At 48.8% G+C, this 18,314-nt stretch overlaps 9 protein-coding genes across 9 annotated transcripts; 3 read left to right on the forward strand and 6 right to left on the reverse strand.

Moving 5' to 3' along the window:
- Positions 1 to 195: 195 nt before the first annotated feature.
- On the forward strand, positions 196 to 1,739 carry DEU56DRAFT_367321 (uncharacterized protein). Its single transcript, XM_041345888.1, has one exon. It carries the CDS (start codon positions 307 to 309, stop codon positions 1,627 to 1,629), a length of 1,323 nt encoding a protein of 440 aa, XP_041208119.1. The 5' UTR covers positions 196 to 306; the 3' UTR covers positions 1,630 to 1,739.
- DEU56DRAFT_367332 (uncharacterized protein) lies at positions 1,668 to 2,997 on the reverse strand. The gene is made up of 3 exons (XM_041345889.1): positions 2,483 to 2,997; positions 2,335 to 2,419; positions 1,668 to 2,277 (listed from the first exon to the last, which is right to left on the reverse strand). Exons 1-3 carry the CDS (start codon positions 2,634 to 2,636, stop codon positions 1,707 to 1,709), a joined length of 810 nt encoding a protein of 269 aa, XP_041208120.1. The 5' UTR covers positions 2,637 to 2,997; the 3' UTR covers positions 1,668 to 1,706.
- On the reverse strand, positions 2,802 to 4,368 carry DEU56DRAFT_367305 (uncharacterized protein). The gene is made up of 6 exons (XM_041345887.1): positions 4,035 to 4,368; positions 3,827 to 3,979; positions 3,655 to 3,763; positions 3,453 to 3,597; positions 3,295 to 3,395; positions 2,802 to 3,240 (listed from the first exon to the last, which is right to left on the reverse strand). Exons 1-6 carry the CDS (start codon positions 4,219 to 4,221, stop codon positions 2,967 to 2,969), a joined length of 969 nt encoding a protein of 322 aa, XP_041208121.1. The 5' UTR covers positions 4,222 to 4,368; the 3' UTR covers positions 2,802 to 2,966.
- Positions 4,369 to 4,743: 375 nt separating this feature from the next.
- DEU56DRAFT_806378 (alpha beta-hydrolase) lies at positions 4,744 to 7,802 on the forward strand. The gene is made up of 9 exons (XM_041353335.1): positions 4,744 to 5,127; positions 5,191 to 5,482; positions 5,530 to 5,673; positions 5,722 to 6,708; positions 6,761 to 6,889; positions 6,937 to 7,022; positions 7,076 to 7,095; positions 7,159 to 7,483; positions 7,532 to 7,802. The coding sequence occupies exons 1-9, from the start codon at positions 4,998 to 5,000 to the stop codon at positions 7,609 to 7,611; spliced, it is 2,193 nt and encodes a 730-aa protein (XP_041208122.1). The 5' UTR covers positions 4,744 to 4,997; the 3' UTR covers positions 7,612 to 7,802.
- Positions 7,803 to 8,011: 209 nt separating this feature from the next.
- Positions 8,012 to 8,450, reverse strand: DEU56DRAFT_913139 (uncharacterized protein; the record flags this gene model as incomplete). Its single annotated transcript, XM_041357490.1, has 2 exons — positions 8,012 to 8,333; positions 8,401 to 8,450. The coding sequence occupies 2 exons, from the start codon at positions 8,448 to 8,450 to the stop codon at positions 8,012 to 8,014; spliced, it is 372 nt and encodes a 123-aa protein (XP_041208123.1).
- A 69-nt stretch (positions 8,451 to 8,519) lies between these two features.
- On the reverse strand, positions 8,520 to 9,156 carry DEU56DRAFT_947410 (uncharacterized protein; the record flags this gene model as incomplete). Its single annotated transcript, XM_041359067.1, has 3 exons — positions 8,840 to 9,156; positions 8,704 to 8,786; positions 8,520 to 8,642 (listed from the first exon to the last, which is right to left on the reverse strand). Coding segments are annotated over exons 1-3 (519 nt in total), but the record flags the coding sequence as incomplete, so codon positions are not given.
- A 1,704-nt stretch (positions 9,157 to 10,860) lies between these two features.
- On the forward strand, positions 10,861 to 11,590 carry DEU56DRAFT_858060 (uncharacterized protein; the record flags this gene model as incomplete). Its single annotated transcript, XM_041355289.1, has 2 exons — positions 10,861 to 11,179; positions 11,231 to 11,590. Coding segments are annotated over exons 1-2 (492 nt in total), but the record flags the coding sequence as incomplete, so codon positions are not given.
- Positions 11,591 to 14,674: 3,084 nt separating this feature from the next.
- Positions 14,675 to 15,745, reverse strand: DEU56DRAFT_980976 (uncharacterized protein; the record flags this gene model as incomplete). Its single annotated transcript, XM_041359806.1, has 8 exons — positions 14,675 to 14,994; positions 15,042 to 15,174; positions 15,224 to 15,249; positions 15,311 to 15,377; positions 15,425 to 15,444; positions 15,508 to 15,527; positions 15,580 to 15,643; positions 15,689 to 15,745. 8 exons carry the CDS (start codon positions 15,743 to 15,745, stop codon positions 14,758 to 14,760), a joined length of 624 nt encoding a protein of 207 aa, XP_041208126.1. The 3' UTR covers positions 14,675 to 14,757.
- Positions 15,746 to 16,316: 571 nt separating this feature from the next.
- Positions 16,317 to 17,763, reverse strand: DEU56DRAFT_806380 (uncharacterized protein). The gene is made up of 5 exons (XM_041353336.1): positions 17,641 to 17,763; positions 17,368 to 17,580; positions 16,909 to 17,310; positions 16,704 to 16,884; positions 16,317 to 16,429 (listed from the first exon to the last, which is right to left on the reverse strand). Exons 1-4 carry the CDS (start codon positions 17,711 to 17,713, stop codon positions 16,760 to 16,762), a joined length of 813 nt encoding a protein of 270 aa, XP_041208127.1. The 5' UTR covers positions 17,714 to 17,763; the 3' UTR covers positions 16,317 to 16,429; positions 16,704 to 16,759.
- Between the last annotated feature and the right edge of the window lie 551 nt (positions 17,764 to 18,314).

The following is an 18,314-nucleotide window of genomic DNA, read 5'->3' on the forward strand; positions in this document are numbered from 1 at the left end:
ATTGGTCGCGCCTGTTGTAAAAACGGATCACAGCTTGAACCATGGACTGACCACGAGACCCTTGATATCATGTGGCGTTCTGAGGAAGTATTGTACCCACACGAATACAAGCAATTTATGTAAACTGCTCATGAACTGTGGCCTGCGGGTGATTTTTATTTGCAGGGTTTTCGAGGTGGAAGTTCTATGTACCTACCCACATCGCAAACCTGTGCTGAGTGTCCTATGATGGTTACTCAGGGTCATCAGACAAGGAATGTTTAAAAGTGCAAGAAGGCTGGCCATTTCCCTTCCAACAAGATTATCATGTCCCTCGAATCGCCTCTCAGTTGCCTCACCGGCGCTTTCACTTCTTCTCGATTATCGTTGTCACATTTTGACCTCGACGTCTTATCCGGAATAGCAATTCTTTTCGGAGGCCAAGCAGCCGTATCCGCGCTTGCATTACAACCGCTGTACGGTCGGATATGGCATGGATGGTACAACGCACCCGGATGCCACGCAATTGTGTGGGAGCTGGTTAGAACTTTGTTGCAGAGTTCCGACTCACAGTATTCCGAGAGACTCGCGCTTTCTCTCGGCATAGATGGCAAGAAAGGGCCCAAATACGTTGCATCGCGGTCAGGAACGGTCATGCAGCACACTCGCCATCTTGCGTACATGCTGATTAACAGCAACTGGAGGGGCAAGGAGTGCAGTCCAGTGATAGTTGGTCGGAGGGTCAGCCCGACGCCGATGCAATTGATGATCGTGGACTTCAAGAAGAAAGTGTTGACGGGAGATGACACGCTGCCCCCAAGAAGTTCTAAACACTCCTTCTTGTCCATAATCGCTGTGGCCACTAGCATCGCAGCTTGCGCCGGTTGTGCCAGGGTCGAGGACTGGTTATCTTTCAAGATGATTCTGCTTGGAATGGTCTCCTCAGGAATCACTTCTTTCATCATGAGCACGGGGAGGATCACCCTTGAACGGCTCAAACCAGCAGATGGAGTTCCACCCGGAGACGGCATGCTACTGTCGGATAACCGCATCGTAATATTGAGGGGCAACGAGGAGGACGTAAACGCTGTGACCAAGGGAAGACTGCGGCTGAAGCTCAAAGGAGGTGGTTACACCCTCCTTCTTTGTGCATTTATAGCGTTGTCGCAAGTTACCCTACAGCTCGCCTTTATGCCTTTCGGGTCTCTACCAGGACAAATCATGTTCCTGCTATCGCTCTTAGTGTCTGGGGCATGCAACCTATATCTGTCAGCAAAGGGAGATGACGTGCAGTCGAATGCCCTCATTACCCTACTGAATAATCCGGAGGTGAAAACGTACCAAGCTAGTTCTAGAGCATCCGCTGCCGTTTTGGCGTGCCTAGCGCTCTGTTGGGACTCTGACACGCCACCTATGCAAGTCCTCCAGGACATTGTCCCCATCTCGCCAAGACCGTGGAAGGTCTGGTCTGAGTTTGTCGTGGGGAATATCGAGAGGAAGAGCACGCACTTCGTGTGGGGGATAGACGAGTCGAGGAACGACCTGGAGGATCGGGAAGAGAAGCTTTTGACCGAACTCGTTGACGATGCTCATGCAGCATACGACCAGTATATGAAGGATCATGATATACGCATTGCAATATATCTGTAGCCACTTATCATTATCCATATGTATGCTTTCTGCGAGTCTTCAATATTTTTCAAGCGATGTGCGAAATTTTCTCGTTCTCAACTTGACGCTCCCGTCGTGACTTCATACAGACCATCTCCAGGACGCCATCCGAGCACCTCACCCCAGAACTCCAAGATTGGCTGCCATTCCTCCTTTAAGGTTGCGCGTGGCATACCCTCACCCGCACGCTCTACATCCTTTACTTTGGAGAATCCTTTCCTGAACGCATCCAGGTCAGCATTCCTGAGCTCACGTGGGCGGCGGAATACAAGAACAGGCGTCTCGCATGGTTTCGACAGTGTTGGATATGAGAGCAGCGGGCCAGAAATAGTAACGAGCGAACCTAAGGGCCGCACGGGGGTCTTGTTGTCGGTCATGCGCGACTGTGATGAGAGCTGAAGCTCGCGACGCCACCACTGCAGACATGCTTCAGCTGCGACGCTTCCGCCTTGCGCGAACCCGAACAAGTGGATGCGATGTGGAGGCCACCCGCATTCACCCGTTAAATGAATGAGGATATTCTTGAAAAGATTGAGTGCATGACTGGGATCTGGCCGTTCGATGAGGTCGCCGAGCTGGTCAAAGGAAGGATACCACTGAAAAGCCTGTTCGTACAGAAAGGGGACACTAGAACATTCTCAAAATCGATACAAATGTTATCAGGAAGATGGAACAGAGACGTACATGTCGGGTGCGCGGAGCGCGAGGGTGGCTGTTTGCGGGAGCTTGAGTGATCGCCCGAGGCGCGCGAAGGGGACGTTCGTGTCGCCTGTTCATCGACGACTTAGTTCGGATTAGTTGCCCTAGCTAATTGGTCAGATGCCGTGCTCACCGAGCCCGTGCAGAAGAATAAGGAGGTTCTCGTCTGTTCCATCGTCACTAGGGGAGTAGGAGAATTGCGTGCGGATGGCAGAGGTCCGTGGAGCAGCTTTTACACGCGGAGAAGGGGCAGATGCCTCTGCGAGGTGGATTTCTCGGGAATCCATTCAAATTCAGATAAGAGTTGTCCTTTGGTCCTGCTAGTACTATATAGTACTACTGATCTCCCTTATTAATATTGATATTTGTCCTATCTGACACGTGCCAATCTAGCTGGCGTGTCCAGATTATATGCCTTCTGACCTCTTCTGACCTAAACTAAGTAGCGGTAGTGCCAAGACACCTCCGGCCCATTAGTTGAGAGCAAATTGTGGTGCTACGGGAGCCCACATAATTAATGCGGCTACAAGTTTCTTTAGAACGACACCGATACCGGCATCGGTGGCTCTGCCCAGTTGAATTTGAATGGACCACTTGGCGCCGGCGAACCTTCACGTTCACTTGCAAAGCTTCAACGGAAGGAAATTAGATTTAGTAGCAATTCGTGTATCGACATACCCTTTCACAGGCGGAGGCGCAGGCGCAGGAGAGAGACTCATAGGGTAGTGCTGCCTTAGCATCCTTTCGTGGAGCTTGGTCAGGATGTCAGCCCCATGGGGGAGGTTAGCGCCAGCAATCTTTTGAATAAGTGCCGGAAAATCTTTCATGACAGTGGGAGTGACAATTTTCTGGAACAAAATCTCAACTTCCATCTCAAGAATGGCAGGAAACCTTTAGAAGACATGTCAACATCCCAATGGTAGGACAATTGCACGACTGACTCACTTGGATGTTAGAGACGAAGAGAGTTCCTGTAGAATATTGTGCTCAGTCAAACTAGACTTTATCGCAGCAAGCGTTTTAGCCTGCAATTTATCATGTTTTATCTAGTATAATCCTCGGTATGAGTTCACATGGAGTATCAAAGGTTACACGAGACGCACCTTGCATGCCAGACGATACATAGACTTCGGAGAGCATGGTGTGGGCTCATGAAGGCTGCGACGTCCAACTGTCTTACTTGCTTGTGATCGCAAAGGTGCGAAAGCGATCTCGTCAGTGTACAGATAGTCCAATAAAGCCCGCCATCTATACGAAGTCGATCAGCAACAAAATGGCACCTAGCGCCAGGCTGGTAAACCGTACGTATTAAATGCAGTATCTGTTACCAATAATCTGCGGCTTGGAATAATACGTTGCGTCCCTTTGGTAGCAAAGTTCTTGACCGGTGTCGTTCGAGACATTTGTTCCATATCTTCAAAAGATCAACATAAGATTATAGTCCGGTGCCGCAGACAGGATGGGTAAAGTCACTTACTGTCTTGTACAGTTTCGCTGGTCTCCTCCTCTTCTTCATCGAGGTCACTATCGGACGCATAGCCATATTCATCAAGAGAGATCCCTCCCTCACAATCGTGGTAGTCTTGAAATTCGACCACAGCAGGATCGTTGGGCGTTTTTTCGGAAAGTACTGAAAGTGTCTGCTGAACTTGACTGAGTGGTAACAGAGTTGTGAAAAGGCTCACAGGTACTGAAGTATTCTGAACCCGCGGTGAGTGCTTCGTCATTAGCAAACAATGCTTGAAGGTTGGTGACGTTGGCCTGAGCCTCACACTTCGATCGAGCCGAGAACAGGTAAAATTGGGTGTCGAGAAGTTCCCCAACAAGCGACTTCCTCAGTAGAGCATTAATCCGCGCCTGGTTGCTCGACATTGTAGGCAGAGCTACTAATGGGTACACGGCGAGAATGCGACGAGTTCGAAGGCAAGAGGTGGATTGTCCGGAGACTCGGAGATAGAGTTGAATAAAATACTCAAGAGTCAAGAGGACTTGGAAAATATCAAGCGTGCCGTTAAGCCTAGGTTGAAAACAAGCGAACCGACGAACAACGTTTCGAGACGATATTGAACGAAGGTCAAAGGGAACAAACTAAGAAACAAACGGAATGTGCAAGTACTATGTAGCTAGGAGGACAAAGGATGATGGAAAGATAAGGACTTTAAGTTACTAGTGTGAGATGCGTATCGAAAAGAGAATAAAGGGTGACACGCAACAAAAACCACTGGAAGCCCTCAGATCATTAGTCAACGTCAACCCACACAGCGTCAGCGATGAAGATACATGTCGGGAAGCAGGGAAAGATGACAAGTGAGGTGTATAGGAAAGACCTCGTGGTCTATTGTATTTGAGAATGCTATCAAGGTCAGTGCCAGCTAATCTTAGTAAGCGACGCTTCACCACGGTGCCAAAACTAGCAGACCGGAATGACTGTCTTCCTTCTATCAAGGGTCTGACTCTATGGGAGACTACCACCATGGCACCTCGTGATATAGCTGTTATCATTGCAAATGGGCAAGGGCGCCCTTCTGGATCACGCGTGACAAAGCGTCAATTCGAACGCATGGTCGTTGACTATACATATCCCCCTTCAACGATATAAGTACAAGTTATCTATCACTACAATCAGCAGTACCACGCTTGCGATCGAGATGGCTACACCTGTCGACTATGGCGATTTGGAGTTCACTAGACCTGCTAGGCAGATCAAGGCCGTAAACCTGCCCGCGGTGCCCCAGCGCATCTTCGATGGTATGAAGCAGTATGAAGATGCTGCTCGAGGTGTGTAGCAATTATATTATTGGAAGTGTATTGTGATATATCTGGTTCATGTCCGCCGCCAAGGCTATGGTACCCCAGGTTTTGAGCGGACAACCAAGGATGCCAATGGCAGAGAAGTTCCAGGAGGCGTCATTGTCTCACACAGACCTGCAAATGCCCAAGTCACTCAGCTGTATCGCATGTCCACAGATCCTTCTAGTACTGAGCTCAACCGGCTCACCTACTTTGATGTTGGTTCTGGCAGGACCATATCAGCGTTCTGTGGAATTCTTGAGGAGGACTGGCGGGGTGTGCGCAGGCGCGGAGGTGCCATCATGGTCATGGATCTCACCGGAAATGAACACTTCCAACTATGGCACGTAACCACGTACAACTGAAGACCCCGTCTGACCAAAATCGCAGGCGTTACTGGGAGGATTCTCTTGCTGATCAAGTTCTTCCAAAGATACAAGAAGAGCTGGATAATGCACCTAGCCTGGGACGCATTGAGAGACTAACCCACGACGACTATAGATACAGTTCAGTTTTGATATCCCAGTCAAATAAGTATGTCTGTCTTCATTCGTTTGGTTCATATCTGATCGAGCGGGACAGGTTTATGGCCTTTTCGTCGAATAAAGAGAACAACAAGGATACCCTGGTGTATGTTTCCAGGCTCACGGACTCTAACACGGGCGCAAAGCCAGATGCCTCTCCCTTCACTCTGCCCTCACGTTTAGTCGCACCAACCACCGGAGAAGGAACGACTGTGTATCACCCACAGAGCTTCTCCCTTGACGAAAAGTACTTGTTGGTCATAAGAACTTATGGTTCGAGCTACAATGCTATATACGTCGTCGACATCTCTGGCGAACAGGCGTTAGCTCCAAAGCTAATCGAGTTTCCAGGAGCGACAGAGAAAGCAGAAAGTACCGCGTTCGACAATGCCTCATTCTCCCGCGACGTTAATCTACCCCACTTGTTCTACTGCACCACGAATGGCTATGGTGATTTTGCCTCAATCGTCACTTATGACCTTGACACGGGGTCTGTCATCCACATCACCACCTCCAGCGCCGGAATTCAAGCCATACGACCAATTTTGTGGGAAATTCAGAACCTCGAGGTTACCAGCGACAATATTGTGTTTACCGTCAATGTCGAGGGGTGGACTTCCCTCTTTTTCATGCCGCTGTCCGGTTCTCACAAGAACACTGTGATCGAGGTCAAGGTTGCCTGGGAAAGGGGTTGGCTCACCTTCCACACGAATGACTCCAACGGCAAGCCGTACGAACTGACGCTGCAACTCACGTCATACCACTCAAGAGGGCGCGTCGCTTACTTGGATCTTATTCCATTGTTGGGCGATGTCAAGAAAGATGAAAAGGGTCATGCCTACGTACTCGCTTCAGTCTTACCCTACGCACAGGCAGTGCCACCTACGGTGGCACATGAAGTCCCGCCTACGCTCATCAGATACAAGAGTTTCGATGGCTTGGAGATCCCTGCCATCTATTACCACCCGGCTGGTCAATCGGTGACATCCGTCGTTATTAACATTCACGGTGGCCCAGCATCTCAAGCTACCGCCAATTACCGCACGTTAGTCATGATTTTTGCATATCGCAAGTTATAGGCTGACAGACGTCCACAGGCCTACGCATAGTTACTTATTGAACGAGTTGAAAATTGCTGTTATCTACCCCAATGTGCGCGGAAGTTCGGGATATGGAAAGACGTACATGGCCGCGGATGATGTGCTGAAACGCGAAGATTCTGTCAAGTACGGTATATATACACCTTGGGGACAAATAGCTCAATTTTCCTCAGAGATATCGGAGCGTTGCTTGACCACATCACGTCCAACATGCAGAATGAATTGGATTCATCCCGCATTGCTGTAGCTGGCGGATCCTGTGAGTAGCCTTCTCGTGATCTCTACCAAAAGACTGACCCTCACTGTTTGAAGATGGTGGATACATGTGCTTGGTGGGATATATGTTTTATCTTCTTGATAGCCACCTCGTTCTCACGTCTAGGTACTGCATATAGGCGACTCTGACACATTACTCCTCGAAGCTCGTCTGCGGTATTGAAAACTTTGGAATCTCGCACTGGCCTTCGTTCCTGGAGAACACCGCGGCTGTCCGGCGTGCGAATCGGAGACTCGAGTATGGCGATGAGACCATCCCAGAAATCAGAGCGTTCCTTGAAAGGATCTCGCCGATCAACCACATCTCGAAGATCACGGTACCCCTCCTGATCACCCATGGCGAGAACGATAGTCGAGTAACTGTGCATGAAGCTGTTAGCTTGTACAAAACTTTGTCAAAGAATGTGCATACCGAACTCATCATATGCGAAATGGAGGGTCATGGTACGTCTTTGTTGCACATGTCGTGTGATGATGCTAATTTCTCTGTAGGATACAAACAGAAGAGCGTGATCGAGTTCACTAACGCTGCTGACATCTTATTCCTGGAAAGATTCCTCTTTTCTAAGTAGAATATATGGACTTGGCCACGCCTGGACCTGTGTACTGCACTGCAGAAAATGTAGGTTTTGTGTTTGTTCGTGCAAAAATGCAGGAATGTGAGGGCTGCAGCAGTCACTGCAAAAACGACAAAATAAACCGCATGCGGAAAGGGTAGGGTTAGGGCCTGTATACGGACACAAAGCGTAGTACAGAAATATAATCAGAATGTACTCATCAAAGTACACAAAGCATGAGTTTGCATACCCTAAGCAGAATACAGATTTGAATGTAGTACAGACTCTTTTTAGGCTACAGAAGTCTTGTTCCCCGGTCGGGTTTGTGTATGATTAGTGACTGTCACAAGTCTGTTTAGAATGTCAAAAATACTGCAATCCCCTCTATTTTAAATTTAGAGTATGTTTAGAATCATTACATGCTTCTGTATGAATCCGCCGTACATCCCAGCAAAAAACGGGATCCTCCTGCCCGCTCCTGGTTCCGCCACCATTTCTCTGCTTCTTCGTCAGTGTCATAGCCAAACTGAATTGTGTTCTTTTCCTTGTCGGCCCACTGGTTCACATTACCTGCTGAGGCCAACGTGCTCTTCTCACCACGCACCACGCGTAGAGCGTCTTCCATCGCGGCACGCATTTCCTGGTCCCGTTCCTCCTCCTGCGGGCCATCGGGAAGATGAAATGTCTGTTGATTCAAACGAGACGAGAGCTGTGTGGCGGTTGCACGATCATAGAGCCTGAGGATGGATTGATATGCGAGAGTAAGGATGTGGCACGCGGTTATTGAAAGTGAAAAACGCTTACCGAAGTTCCCAACCAGCAAACTCAGCTCTCATTTTGCCCGCGCTGCCCATGGCAGTCCATGATTCTCGCCGCCGCCGTCGGGATGTGCCACCACGAGACTACCAGCGTGCACGACTTGAAACTTTGCCAGATTCGAGAGTGAGTGTAGGTTTTGACGTGTCCATGGAAAAAACCCGACAATTCATGCGAATGGTACGATGAGGCTCTGCCAGTTCAAGCACCATGCGATGAAAATCAGAACGCTGCATATATAATCTTCATCAGTTTCACAGTACTAGACACCAATTGAAGCTCAAACTCAACGTGGATGTGATAGCAAGGGGCCCCATACTCCTCCTCCATAGTGTCTCCCCGCATTGACCATGCAACAGTCTCGCCGGCGAACCCTACGAGGCGAGAGGGATAAGCTGTGTATGTGAACATAGGTTCAATGACTCACATCGCTCGAAGACCAATCCTTCGGGCTTGACAGCAAGGCACTTACCCAGACACAAGCGGATAAGACGGCGGGTCAGATTTGGGCCCATCTGAATACCAGCACCAATCTCTCCAATCGTGGGAGCGGCCTCGAGGATGGTTACTTTATGGTCAGCCTGGGCGAGGCAGTATGCCGCAGTAAGACCACCAAGCCCACATCCCATGACGATGATGTCCAAGGAAAGAGTAGCTCTTTGCCCTTGGTAGAGCTTACCAGCCTGAAAATGCAAAGTCAGCCCTGTGAACGACGGACCACTGAGCACATACATTTGCATGTTGAGCCAAGATGGAGGGGAGAGTCAACTAGCAGGAAGGTCTCGAGCATCTTGATGTCGTCGAGAAGAAGATGGCGGAGATGGTCGAAAGGACTTAGAGAATTTTCGAAAATCTTACCTTATTTCATGTGCACCATAAACGGATGTCAACACTAATAAGCTGGTGGATTTGGCCGCCTGGCGGCATGGGATACAGCAGCGTAGAGACCAGCACTGTCGCCATCGGTGAAACCCTCTTCTGACGGTCTTCGACTAAGTTTAATGGGAGTGCTTGATGCTCTTGACATGGTAAAAGATGCGCTAGCTGGCTCTTGAACAATGGGCTTGGAAGGGTCTGGCGTCGTGAAGTGAGCAGACAGAGGTGAGTGGTAGTACAGAGCAAGCCAGTTGAATCACCAGAGGCTCGAGGCAGACCCAATGGAAGCCTAACCCCCTGGATGGGCCTGGCTTGAGTGTTTCTGGTCCCAAGCCAGGCCCGGCACATCACTATTTAACTCCAGCGGCAGCGTGACACCCAGGGTGGTGAATCAAGTTGTGAGCGGTACCTGGAGCTCTGGCGTTAGTGGTTGGTAACTTGGTATTGATAACTTACTACACGGAGCTCGCATTTTGCGCATCTACATAGATCTTTGCCAGTGACTGCACTAAAAGACGTCACTTGTCTCAATGGACAATGACTTCGTAAGTTCATAGTCGAACTTCGACAAGACTTGAACATGACTTGAACAAATGCATCTTGTGCAGAGTTACCATATATAGAAAGTGGATGACTTCCCGTAGGCCAAGAAACCGGAATTCTCGAAAGTCCGCCAGGTCCGCCTGTCCGTCCGTCCGTCCACCTGTCCGCCAGGGGGGTCCGTCCGTCCGTCCGTCCAGCTGAGTTCGCATTTTGACACAACACAACCAAATAACACGATTAGATACTGAGATAAGGGTAGACACTGCCTTCTTACTCCAACCACCATCATCCTCACCAGCGAGGTGCCTGCCGGCCTTTCCACCCCACTCTTCATCAACATTATTACCTGGTCTTCACGACCCACAACAGTATGTTTGCCTGTATAGTTTTCCAAGTATGTCATTTGTCTTTTCATCTTCGATGCACGCCCAGTAACCTATACAGGTTTTTGTCGTAACTAATCATTACCCACCCCCGGTCCACCATGTCTTTCTAGTCATGTCAACTTCAAGTGACTCGGGTGATGGTCCTCTCCCGGATTGGATGGTAGTATGTGATACATGTGGTGACGAGCTCAAGTGGTTTATATGTCGTAGCTATGAAAATGGAAACCAAGGACGGTGGATGGTCAAGGCAAGTTTATTTCTTTCACCCTCGGTGTTCTGTTCCCTAACCGATCATCATCCAGTGTACAAAACCTGATGGTGGCAAGAACACGTGCAGCAAAACCACGAAGCGCTGCCAGTTTTTCCGCTTTGCTTACCGTCGAAAGGGCAGCCCATCATCATCTCCCAAAGCCACAGATTCTCGGCGTCGCAAATCGCCGCCTCGAAAATTGAGGCCCAAAGTGAAGTGCTTCATCATTGGCTGCAATTCCCACAGAGTCAATGCGGCTTGCTTGCGGCATGTTTGCCGCAAGCACTGTCGTGCCTTAGGTGGCTGTCAAGGGGTTGCAGATCACATTGATATGCATGGCCCATCAACAGAAAACCTCGTGTTGGATGACGAACCACACAATGACGAACTGCACGACCTACACGATCTTGCGCCTGCACCCCCACCATCAGCTCCCGCTGCAACCTCTGCTAACAAGGGCAAGGGCCGTGCGGTGTCTGAAGATGACGAGATTGATCAACTGATATCTTCAGATCCTCCTCCTGTCCAGGACGCTGGCACATCTGGATCGCATACCCTCAAACCACGATTTGCACGACAGATGCCACCCCAGTTCACTCAACAAATCGCCCATGAGCAGTCACTAGAGGAGGAAGACCACCGTCGTGACGCTGCGCGGATAGAGAGTGCACAACGTGCGAAGTATAGTGTCACCGTTTATGGCTTCTTAGAGGTATGTTTTCTTTATATCATTATCTCATTTTTCTCACCAAGATCATTGTAGGATGGTTCCCCTGCCACATGCTTTGTTTTTCAAGGCGGCTTCCATTTCCCGCATTTCTACTGCTCGTACGAGGTCCTTGCAGAACTCGGGCTGCCCGCTGTCCATCACAGTGAAGTAGATGAGCTCGCCGTGAGGCCATCTTTACTCCAGCTCCTCAACACATCAACACATCATTGGCAGGGCATCCGTCAGGACCATATGGTTGTTGTACGTGAGGGTGACGTGTTGTTCTTGAAGCATGCCCACGCCACAGATTGCCATGAGCTAGACGAGCTCCTTCTGACTTTGTCGCCACGCGATGCGAGTAGTACTCAGCCGAACATGCGCACTCACCTTGCCACTGACCGTGCACATGTTCGTGCTGCCAACCGAGAGAGCCAACAACCAGCTGGACTCGAACTATCCCCTCCAACTCTCCCTTCCTGGTTGCAGCTTCCACCACATCGTACCTCACTAGTTCCGTCATCAAGTGAACTTGAGGTCGATCAAATGCTCTATGGTACTAACTCACCCTCACCCATCCGGAGGCCACGCACTGGCGGCATCCACAGCCGTCAACATAGTGCCAGCACCGATGCCCTTGATGAAGAACCTGCAAGCGACCAACCTGTCATCATCACGACTCACCGCAAGCGTCCAGCTCATCGACGTTCATCCACACCTCTGATCTCACCGTCACCTCCACGGAAACATATCCAGCACATCTTCTCTTCTCCGACGGTTGTACCAGGCTCTTCCCCACTGCGACCTTCTCCCCTACAGCAACCTTTCGAACATTCTCCAGCTCCGTTGACCTTTCGTCAACGCTTGCGTGCAGGCACACACTCACCTACATCCTCTCCAGAACTCCCACCTCGACGCCAGCACCAAATTCAACATGCGGGACCCTCACGCCAGCGCCAAGTCTCTGAGTCACTCGGAGACACTCCTGTACTACGTCGTCATCGTCGTCATCGCCAACGCACATGCCACGTCTCTGTCGAGTCGCTTTCATGGGAGGAGCACGGTGACACACCTTCAGATGCTATCAATGTTGATGAGATCAAGGCTTGGCCCACTGATTTCTCCGTTGTTGAAGTTGTCGAAGGGTTTGGGGTCTGTGAACTTGCCAAATGGTCAAAGAAATCCACGGTCAAAGTCGCGTTCGAAGCGCATTTCCACATACCCTTCAAGAAATCCACCTTCCACGACAACCATGCAAGGTGGTTCCGTGCACCTCAGACACTTCGTGACAAATACACGCAGAGTGGTGCAAAGCCTGCGCTATGGCCTGTATTCTTGGCTAAGTATCGCGCATGGGAGCTTAGTACAGTCTAGACGCCAGTATCTTCATTGATTCGTTTTGTATCATACCAGTTATTGATTTGTAACGAGCCTTTATGCCTAATATGATACACCATTGGAGTTGAACGTTGATCTCCCACATTGTGGTGATAAGTGATTTTGCAGCCTGGCACCCATTCAACATTGACTTCAGCTACAATGAGACGGACATAACACGCACGTTCGCATCGCATTGCAACATCATATGCAGGCATCGTCCCATGTTCGAGACTCACATACACAACTCGGACTTGTTCAACCTTGTTCAAAAGCAATCTGTTTGCTCGTCGTTCACAAGTTGCTTCTGTGCACATCTTGAACGGAGGGTAGAATGTCTTGTAGGCTAGTATACAGTCCTCCGTCAGTAACGACTTGAGTCAAATTCACACCGGCACTGACTCAGGCCATGAGGATAACCGAATTGTTCGAACAGTGAGTGGGTGTTGTGGTGCAGCGTGAATCTGTCTTTCCAGATATCGTGTTTTAAGGTGGACCAGCAGATTCGCACTGAGTCTTGTGTCAGGGAGCATGCGGAGCCCAAAAACAAAGACACGCTAGGAGGCATGAAGTCCGGAGGTGTAGATACATCATATGTTGCAGGCTGGGCTAATATCATGTCTTCCTTGACAGCAGAGGCCAAGGTAACAAAGGTCAGAATAGTCTCGAGTGAGAGTCCATGAATATTTGAGAGTGCTTGGCCTAAACATACGAGCTCGACCATTGTAGCAACCGATTAATACTACGAGCCGCCGCACTACTAGTGACAAAAAAAAATACTATGTTTGGTGCTATTTGTGGTCGGCCAGAATAGGCAGACGGACCGGACAGACAGACGGACAGACGGACGGACCGGACTTTCGAGAAATCAGGTGCCCTCCCGTAGGCTAAATAATCAGAATAGAATATTTCGGACTTTGAAAAACCATGGGAAATCGGGTTTATTTTTTAATCTATACGACGATATTCAACCGTAGGCCGACTACATAGATATAATCCTTGATAAATGGACGATTTCGTACATTCACTTCTGAACGACAATGAGGCAGACATCCTCGAAGACGAAGAAGGTTCACGTGTGCTAGCAGCGGCACTTATCGCTGGAGTAGAGGTTGCCCGCCAAGAGCGCATCAACAATCGCCACCTCAACAGATTATACCTTTGCCGCTCGCAGCTTCTTTCAAATCCACGGGAAAATACACCCTGGCAAGTGTTGTAACTAGGATTCATGTGGTATAGCGTGGAATGAAAAATGAAGGGACATAGCTGTTTAACGTGACGGATGGCGACATCGAATGAAAAGATTGACGAAAACTGGCTAGTATCATGAGCTATCAATTTGAGCCTGTGCAGGGTGGACCATTGGCCGAGAAGAACGGAGAGAACTTACCTGTGGCATGTAGTTCTTTTGACAATACACTGTGAAGTCTTTCAACGCTACACTGTTACAGTGTAACTTTGGTGTAACTCGCAAAGTGCGTGCGAGCGGTATTATGTCAGCCGATATCGTTGGCGTAGTGGTCCAAAACGGAAGAATTCTAGTCGGATTAATCTGTAGGGGGGCCCCCCCCCCTACAGATTAAAATAAAATAAGGTTTATGAGGGGGTGCAAAATTATGTCGGTGTGTCAATGTGGCGTAAATTGCGATCGGCATCGTGGCACACCTTCCTAAAGTAATAATATTTATTCTAATCCGATTATTTCAAGCCTACGGGAAGTCATCCAGTAGGAAGTGCAGCAGAGTCCAAACAGAATGATCTATAACTACCAAGTATGTTGCACTGCGTGTTGTCTAAAATTTACGCTTGCAGAAAGGTAGCAGAAAACTAACCTAGGCCTTGGTTCTCTGCCAGATTTCTGCCGAAAGGTTCCAACGTAGGAGAGGTGGCTGTTTTTCTGCCTCTCTGCCAGCGTTTAGCCAGCTTTCTGGACACTAAGTATCAACCGGCTGATATCTGGGGTCTGGATAACTACTATATATATATGCTTGCAATTAATATTCACCAGCTATATTTAATTATCATTTTTAATTATAATTCATTTCTAAATTCACAAATATCATAATTTGCACCACTCGCGTCGCTTCGTTTGGAATTGCCTCGTCGTCCACGCGCACGCATATCATGAAAACCCAACAATATATTAAGCAGCCTTAATTAATCAATGCAGCTGCGCATACAGAGTGCTAGAGTCGCAGGGTGTCATGTTAATCCACCATGGAGAAAATCCTTACAATGGTCGACCTGGCTCCTGCCACTGTGAGAAGCCACCACATATAGCCAATGATGCGATCAAGCATTCGGCCAGTGTACCGTTTAAGTGTAGCATGCGGATCAGGCGTAGGTATGTATGCTGAGGGCAATTGGAGCATCGGAGAAGCACACGTTTTGGGGGACAATGTAGCGGTAGGTGGTGGAAGGAGTAGACGGCAGACAACAGGTTTCTGCTCACCTGTTAGATGCAGATTTAAACAGTGATAGGAGAACTTACATTGTCTGATGTGACGTATGATGGTATTGATGTGTACGAGAAGTTAGTGGTATTAGACTTCTCAGGTGTGTCGAGGGAATCAGTATGAGTCGCATACATTCTCCTATTGGTCCAAGATGGAGTCCGTTTAGTGCTGTTAAGTCTGGGTAAGTAGGAGAACTCATTGAGAAGACATGGCACACCTGTACCGGTCGACCTCCTTGGAAATCTGTACGTGGATGCGACGGGGATATTGTTAGATGGAAGACAAGTGTAGACCAAGCGAAAACGAATGCAAGGAGAGGACCCAAGCGGCTGCATTCCGCAACGGCACTGATGGCGATCATGGGACTGGAACTAGGTTAAATGAGTGCTCTGAATGAGAGATGATGGATATGACGTACATGATAGCAGCGAACATAAGCTAGAAGACGCAAAATACAATGGCAGGTACTCTGACACTACCAATAGAAGTTTGGTCGAGTACATTTCGCAAGGCAAAGTATCCTAATGAACAAGGGTCAAAGGTGGGAAGTTTGAATTTTGACGAGAAGCATACTGAGGTCGCCGATATAGGGGCTGGCAGTGTCACTGAAAGCTAGAGAATAGCCCCAGAAGAACGACTATAAACTTGGTGAGGAGAAAGGGCGCCTAAAGTATTAACGGACCTGGAAGGAAACCACGGCAACAATGGTCATCTGTCGTTGGGTGAAGGGAGGCGACATGGACGATGAGAGCAAGAGTAAATTCAAACTCCGCTGAGAACGTCCTCAATGCTAAGGCTCGCTGCTTCTGTTAGCACTCCTGTCTGTTACCTGTTCATGATCATGATTCTCAGCTGCAGGCTCTAGAAACAACCAACCATGAAAAGGGTCACGTGGTCGCGTGCCAATATCCTTCTGGGAACTTAGATAAGTGGTTAACAATATTTAACATCGGCGCGAATTGAGGGTCAAGTTTCCGACATATTCACAGCTGACTGATATTCAAGGTGGGTAAAATTTTTAACACCCCTAGATTTCCGACATTTTCACGGCTGTCGGATAGTTGATGGCGGAGAAGATGGCAGAAATTTTTGACCCCCCAAGATTCCAGCCACTTCTCAGCCGCTGAAATTTTTGGACAACACGCAGTGTTGACGGGTTGATTTCCGCCATGCAGTACAACTGAAGTCTGTGAGCATGAAGCCTAGTACTTTCTCTTTCCTGGACTTCGAGTTCATCGCTATTCACTAAGGTCGTCTGCAGGAGCAGCAGGAGATGCGAGCGCATATAATTAATCGGTTACACCCTCTAATTTTTAAACAATCCAATAAGGGGACAGCGACTGATTATATTTGTGACGATTGTAACGATGGAGTAGGTGTAGATGATTGCGGATATGATTATGCGTTTCGATTAATAAAAGTTCAAGAGAAGGGCTATTAGAATTGCGCTAGCTTATAAGCTTGACACAAGGACGAAAATTTGATTAATTAGGGTCCATGATCCACGTCTCCATGCTGTACTGAGAGAAGCAGCGAGCCGCGGGGGACCATGGGACTTGATCATGTAGGATGATGTGCATGAAATATTGCACTTGGTGTTAAATATCGGAATAGAGAGAACCAGGATGGGGCATAATAGTTGCGCTAGACACAAGTCAGAACCAACAACAACGGTAGATGAATAAGAACCTACACACATAGTCCAGAGGACACAAGGAAACAATCGAATCTATACGACAACCCCCAAATGGGATCAATACGCAACACTCACACACTTCCCCTCCCACTCCTGCCAATGCCTCACCACACCCTCCACGAGAAAATACGCGACATCCATCCTCGAAACTGTCCAACTGCTCTCCAAATCCCCTTCTTTCACTCAATATGCTCCACTTCCTTTACCTTTTATGTCCGCGTGACACTCCCCGTCAGTTAGCAGCATGGGCCGGACGATGACAATACTCTTAAGTTCCCCAGGATTGGGGATACGGTTCGTCCAATCAACACCGGAAATCTTGTTGCCTGGGCTGTCTCTTGCATCCCAAGTCCACCCTGCGCTATGAGTTATAGCTTCCTCCGCGCCGCATTTGTCTTTGTGCGGTTCGGAAAGGAGGTAGCTATAGACTGGTTTGAGCAGAAGAGGAAGAATTTGGTGGGAGGCGTGCGTGAGGCCTATGGACGAGATCGTTATCATCTTTGGGTGCGGAGATGGGAGAGTCTCGAGGATGTTGAGGAGGGACTGGGTAACAAGGTTTGGCGGGGTGACGGTGAAGCCCCTCCTTAGTGAAAACTGGGGAATTCCGCCTGGTAGGTACTTGAATGAGTAAAATATTGTGCAATGATGGAATTGATTATGTGCACCGACTGTGAAGATGAGGAAGTTGACTGGTTTGGCATCTGAGTCATCCCCCTGTTGATGCTGAGCCTCAGACCATGCCCGGCGGACATCGCTCTTCACGAGTGCATCACCTTGGATAAGGCGGGCTTTACCTTCCTTGATGTAATTTTGGATCGTGTCATCCTGATCAAAGACTTGTGATGAGCGCAGGAGGAATGTAACGGTAGCGCCGAGAGCTGTTGGCACAAGATTTCAGAGCACATATGTTTGGGCATCAAAGAAAGGGGCCATCTAACCAAGAAGCCGGACAGCAGAGTAATAGCCTATGTTTCGTGAACCTCCGATGACGAGGACTTTGGAATTTTCCATGAAGCTTGGTGAGTACAGTGAATGAGGAGATTGCGTTGAGGATAAGGATATGCATGTAAGCCGATTGCTTACCATTCGCTTACACTATCATACTCCACGTGACGCATCCCCTTATATTCCTCGAACCTTGTACTACGAAGATTAGACTCGGGTCTCCTACCTACCATCACCTACACATTAGTACAACGCTCAAAAGAATCCACAGTTTCGTCCTGTTACTTTCGCCTGATCCGTTCAGTGTTCCTTGTCATTTCCCAGACAAGGTTCCACTTTTTTTTAACAGAAACGGAACTGGTTCGATTTATCTAGACAACTGTTCATCAACCCACCGGGCTACCCGCCCATTACCTGACCAGTCAAACTGCCTTCTCAACGAAGGAAACCAACTGTCCTCACGTCCCTCACCACGCAACAACGTGCAAGGAACCATAGACAACGCGTCTCTCCAGAACCATCCTTATCTGAATCTCCCCTGACCCCAATACCAACGGACGTCATACCCAACACGCTGTACCAAACATTCTGGCGCCAGCCTCACAATCACCAGTTATGCACAATCCGAAGCTCACCTAGTCAGGTATTCACGTCCATGTTCATCCGG

Source organism: Suillus clintonianus (assembly GCF_016758775.1).
Source record: "Suillus clintonianus strain FC179 chromosome Unknown DEU56scaffold_39, whole genome shotgun sequence".
Taxonomy (NCBI): Eukaryota; Fungi; Basidiomycota; class Agaricomycetes; order Boletales; family Suillaceae; genus Suillus; species Suillus clintonianus.

Excerpts from the sequence above, each read along its gene's own strand:
- DEU56DRAFT_367321 (XM_041345888.1), top strand. The coding sequence starts at position 307 with ATGTCCCTCGAATCGCCTCTCAGTTGCCTCACCGGCGCTTTCACTTCT.
- DEU56DRAFT_367332 (XM_041345889.1), bottom strand. The coding sequence starts at position 2,636 with ATGGATTCCCGAGAAATCCACCTCGCAGAGGCATCTGCCCCTTCTCCG. Across the intron at positions 2,420-2,482 it reads TATTCTTCTGCACGGGCTCG|GCGACACGAACGTCCCCTTC; the intron begins GTGAGCACGGCA and ends GTCGATGAACAG. Across the intron at positions 2,278-2,334 it reads GCGCTCCGCGCACCCGACAT|TGTCCCCTTTCTGTACGAAC; the intron begins GTACGTCTCTGT and ends AGAATGTTCTAG.
- DEU56DRAFT_367305 (XM_041345887.1), bottom strand. The coding sequence starts at position 4,221 with ATGTCGAGCAACCAGGCGCGGATTAATGCTCTACTGAGGAAGTCGCTT. Across the intron at positions 3,764-3,826 it reads CAGCGAAACTGTACAAGACA|ATATGGAACAAATGTCTCGA; the intron begins GTAAGTGACTTT and ends GATCTTTTGAAG. Across the intron at positions 3,241-3,294 it reads TCTTCGTCTCTAACATCCAA|GTTTCCTGCCATTCTTGAGA; the intron begins GTGAGTCAGTCG and ends TGTCTTCTAAAG.
- DEU56DRAFT_806378 (XM_041353335.1), top strand. The coding sequence starts at position 4,998 with ATGGCTACACCTGTCGACTATGGCGATTTGGAGTTCACTAGACCTGCT. Across the intron at positions 5,674-5,721 it reads TTGATATCCCAGTCAAATAA|GTTTATGGCCTTTTCGTCGA; the intron begins GTATGTCTGTCT and ends CGAGCGGGACAG. Across the intron at positions 6,709-6,760 it reads GCTACCGCCAATTACCGCAC|GCCTACGCATAGTTACTTAT; the intron begins GTTAGTCATGAT and ends AGACGTCCACAG.
- DEU56DRAFT_806380 (XM_041353336.1), bottom strand. The coding sequence starts at position 17,713 with ATGGAAAATTCCAAAGTCCTCGTCATCGGAGGTTCACGAAACATAGGC. Across the intron at positions 17,581-17,640 it reads CTCTGCTGTCCGGCTTCTTG|CTCTCGGCGCTACCGTTACA; the intron begins GTTAGATGGCCC and ends TTGTGCCAACAG. Across the intron at positions 17,311-17,367 it reads CTTCCTCATCTTCACAGTCG|GCGGAATTCCCCAGTTTTCA; the intron begins GTGCACATAATC and ends AGTACCTACCAG.